The 3,103-nt window shown below is 41.3% G+C and overlaps 1 protein-coding gene across 1 annotated transcript; it reads right to left on the bottom strand.

Moving 5' to 3' along the window:
* Window positions 1-374: 374 nt before the first annotated feature.
* On the bottom strand, window positions 375-2,461 carry LOC147327712 (uncharacterized). Its single transcript, XM_086297404.1, has 4 exons — window positions 2,171-2,461; window positions 1,967-2,084; window positions 1,699-1,835; window positions 375-452 (listed from the first exon to the last, which is right to left on the bottom strand). The coding sequence occupies exons 1-4, from the start codon at window positions 2,318-2,320 to the stop codon at window positions 375-377; spliced, it is 483 nt and encodes a 160-aa protein (XP_086153530.1). The 5' UTR covers window positions 2,321-2,461.
* Between the last annotated feature and the right edge of the window lie 642 nt (window positions 2,462-3,103).

Genomic DNA, 3,103 nt, shown 5'->3' with positions numbered 1-3,103 from the left:
GCTAGCTACCACGCAGTACGGAAAAAGTCAGCACAACGAAAATAAACTCCACCTAAACTTGGTTCATATCTGACCCAGATAGACTGCAGGTCATAACTTCTTACCTGAAGTTCAGTTCACCTGACACTCGGTCTCTCCTCCTCCTGCCTCCCCTTTCTCTCATCCACCTGCTGGCCTCCACCACTTGCTAATGTTACTGAATCTGTGGAAGCTCCGCGACAGCCACCACACGAAGTAACGAATAACGACCCTATCTAAATCCCAGTAACGATTAACGCGTTCCTGATTTTGGCATAACTAGTTACCGTGCTCGTTACCACAATAAGAACGTAGTTACTGTAACGCGTTAGACTACGGTGAACTCAGTAACATGTTCAACCAGCCTGAGCTGATTCGATCTTTGTGACACTGCGTCTTATCGGGCTGGAAGCAGCCTTCAGAAGATGGGTACACTGTGGACATAAAAGTACAGAAATGGCAAGCAACAGTACTCAGGTAAGCTGTGGGTTTAAACTCAGTTGGTGGCAAATGCTAGGCCCAAAGTGTGTCTTGAAAATATCCCCCACACCATTACACAGCCAACAAAAACCTGAACCACTCATACAAGCAAAGATGGGCTATTTGGCATTTATGTTGTCTACACTAAATTCTGACCCTACCAAATGTTACAGCAGAAATCGAGTGTGATGGCATGCCACACATGGTAAGTTTAATTTACAGTCACTACTTTAATATATTCTACTTATTGTTCAATATAGTTTCCTTATGAAATTTATTTTTCTATGACACCTTCCAATGTTTATATGGCGTGCACACATATTAACACTGCAAGCTCAAAGTTCTGTTTTATGTTATATTAATACATCTTTCTTTGAGTTACCTGGGGTTTGGCTTCTCCTCCTGTCTGGCAAAAGGTGTGGCAAAGGGCTGGGAGAGCTGAAGTACCACTGACAGCCTAATTGGATAGAACCACATGCTTCATTGCCTTGGGGGGTGTTTCAAGTTTGTTTAATTGTTTTGTATTAGTTGGTTATATGGCAGCCATTTTGTTTTCCCCTGTGTGTGTCATTTGGTTTAGCTAAACCAGTATTTAAGTTCCCCCATGTGTCATTTCAGCAGGTTAGCTTGTCTTATGTTTAGGTTGAAGTTTTGTTAATTGTTATCTTGAGTTTAGTCTATTGAGTTGACCTCTTTTATTGGTCTCCCTGTTTAAGTTTTGGCTTTGTTAAAATATCTTTTTATACTTTTGGGTCAATAAAACCTAGTGATGGGCAGATGAAGCTTCATGAAGCACTGAAGCTTTTCATCCAATTGGTTCACCCCAGCACAAAGCTTCTTGAAGCTTCATTTGCTCTAGTAGGACATCTACTGGACGTAAAAATATTAGTTGGCATGAATTTGAAAAGTGTGGCATTTTGCACACAGCCTGTAAATGTCAACAACAAAAGGGGTGTGTAAAACATGTATATTGTAGTGATGGCAGTATACTGTGTATATTTATACTGGCAGTATGGAAAATGATTATTTGGAAATGCTTAAAATGGAAATGATCATTTACTGTGAGGTGAGGTGTGGTTGGGGTGTGGACAGTGGTTGTGCTTTTGTAACGTTGAAATACGGACAGCTACAGACTGAGGCCTCAGTCCTGCCTGTTCACATTTTTTTCTGTAAAAACTCAATTTTCACTGCTTTTATGACCTTTTTAGTGGGGAGAACATAGCTAGGATTGAATGATTTAACAAATCTTTTAAATCCTTTGTCCTCCACAATGCTAAATGGCTGGGAGTCCTCAATCACCATGCTAACCAGGTCTTCATCTATTTGAGATTGTTCTCCTGAGGAAAGACAATAAAGACAAAGCACAAATATAAATATCACACACGTAACTTATTACAGTTGTATAATATTGTTATATCATTTAGTAACATTACTGCATGCTGTATTATCATTGCATTTGATGGCTCACCTGGTCTTGCTCCACAATCGGTGTTCCCCTTATTCTCATGCAAAGCTCTGTAGTGCCTAAGCACGGATGAGGTGTTGTTGTTATATCCCAGCTCCCTGGCACATAGCAAACACTTCACCTTGTACAAAAGTAAAGACAGCTTAACACAAATTATATTGCACCATCAGTATTATGAAAATACATCTTCTGTAGAAATTAACATACCTTGTTGGGAGGAATAAGATCAAAATGTTCCCACACAGGGGAGGACATCCTCCTCTTCTTAGCTGGCTCCATTCTCTCCTGACTTTCTCTCCTCACTCTCATAAACCTCCAAACTCTCACTAACCGCAACTCTCCATCAAACACCCACATTTTGAATGAAGTCTGAGGGGTTTATATCGCTGTCATAGCTCGCGGCAAAGTTCGAACCACTTCCTGAACCAGTCACGTGGTACAGCCGGGCAGCGAGGCTTCGGACGTCATCATTTTCAGCTCCTCCCATAAATGAAGCAAGCCTCGTTACGCGCATCGCGGAAACGCCCCCTCCATTACTCGACACAAGCTTTGAAGCCTCGATACAGAACGTCACATCACTAATAAAACCCCCTCTTTTTTGAATTAAACACCTGTGTCCTTTATGCTTTACTGCTTGGTCCCTGACATCGAGACTCATCAGACCAGGAAACATTTTTTTTTCAATCATCCGATTTTGGTGTGCTTGTTCAATTCTACCATCACTCCTGTTCTTAGTTGATAGGATGGGAACCCAGTGTAGTTCTGCTGCTGTAGCACACGAGGTTCAACGTCTTGTGCATACACTAGCTGTAACAAGTGGTGATTATTTGAGTTACTGTTGCCTTGAGCTCAAAGCATTCTGGTCATGGACACCCTATGTCCTTGTGTGATTGCACGTTTTTCCCAGCGAATAAAAAAAAATACTATAGCTGTCAGGGATATTGTGGATTTCATGTTGATAATTTCAACATCATGAGATCAAAGTCTGTATGTATCCATTGTGCCTTGAACAAACAATGATCCCATTCCCCTTGATGTGTTTCTTTTACGGCTCTATAGGTCGGCCTCTGTTCAAACAAACAAGCATAGCTTATGAGGAGCCATAAAAGCTGGTTCATGTCTTTGATATTGTCGCCACCC

This window comes from Aulonocara sp. 'chitande type north' Nkhata Bay, linkage group LG6 (genome assembly GCF_057382095.1).
Source record: "Aulonocara sp. 'chitande type north' Nkhata Bay isolate Kocher_YH1m ecotype deep benthic linkage group LG6, A_spYH_male_GT1.1, whole genome shotgun sequence".
Classification (NCBI taxonomy): domain Eukaryota; kingdom Metazoa; phylum Chordata; class Actinopteri; order Cichliformes; family Cichlidae; genus Aulonocara; species Aulonocara sp. 'chitande type north' Nkhata Bay.
Note: the sequence above shows the minus strand (reverse complement) of the source record. Positions and strands in the feature narration are given on the sequence as shown.

Bases quoted from the DNA above. Each gene is read 5' to 3' on its own strand.
- LOC147327712 (XM_086297404.1), bottom strand. From the start codon at position 2,320: ATGTGGGTGTTTGATGGAGAGTTGCGGTTAGTGAGAGTTTGGAGGTTT. The intron at 1,836-1,966 runs GTGAGCCATCAA...GTCTTTCCTCAG, and splicing joins CGATTGTGGAGCAAGACCAG to GAGAACAATCTCAAATAGAT. The intron at 453-1,698 runs GTCATAAAAGCA...TTATGTCCACAG, and splicing joins ATGTTCTCCCCACTAAAAAG to TGTACCCATCTTCTGAAGGC.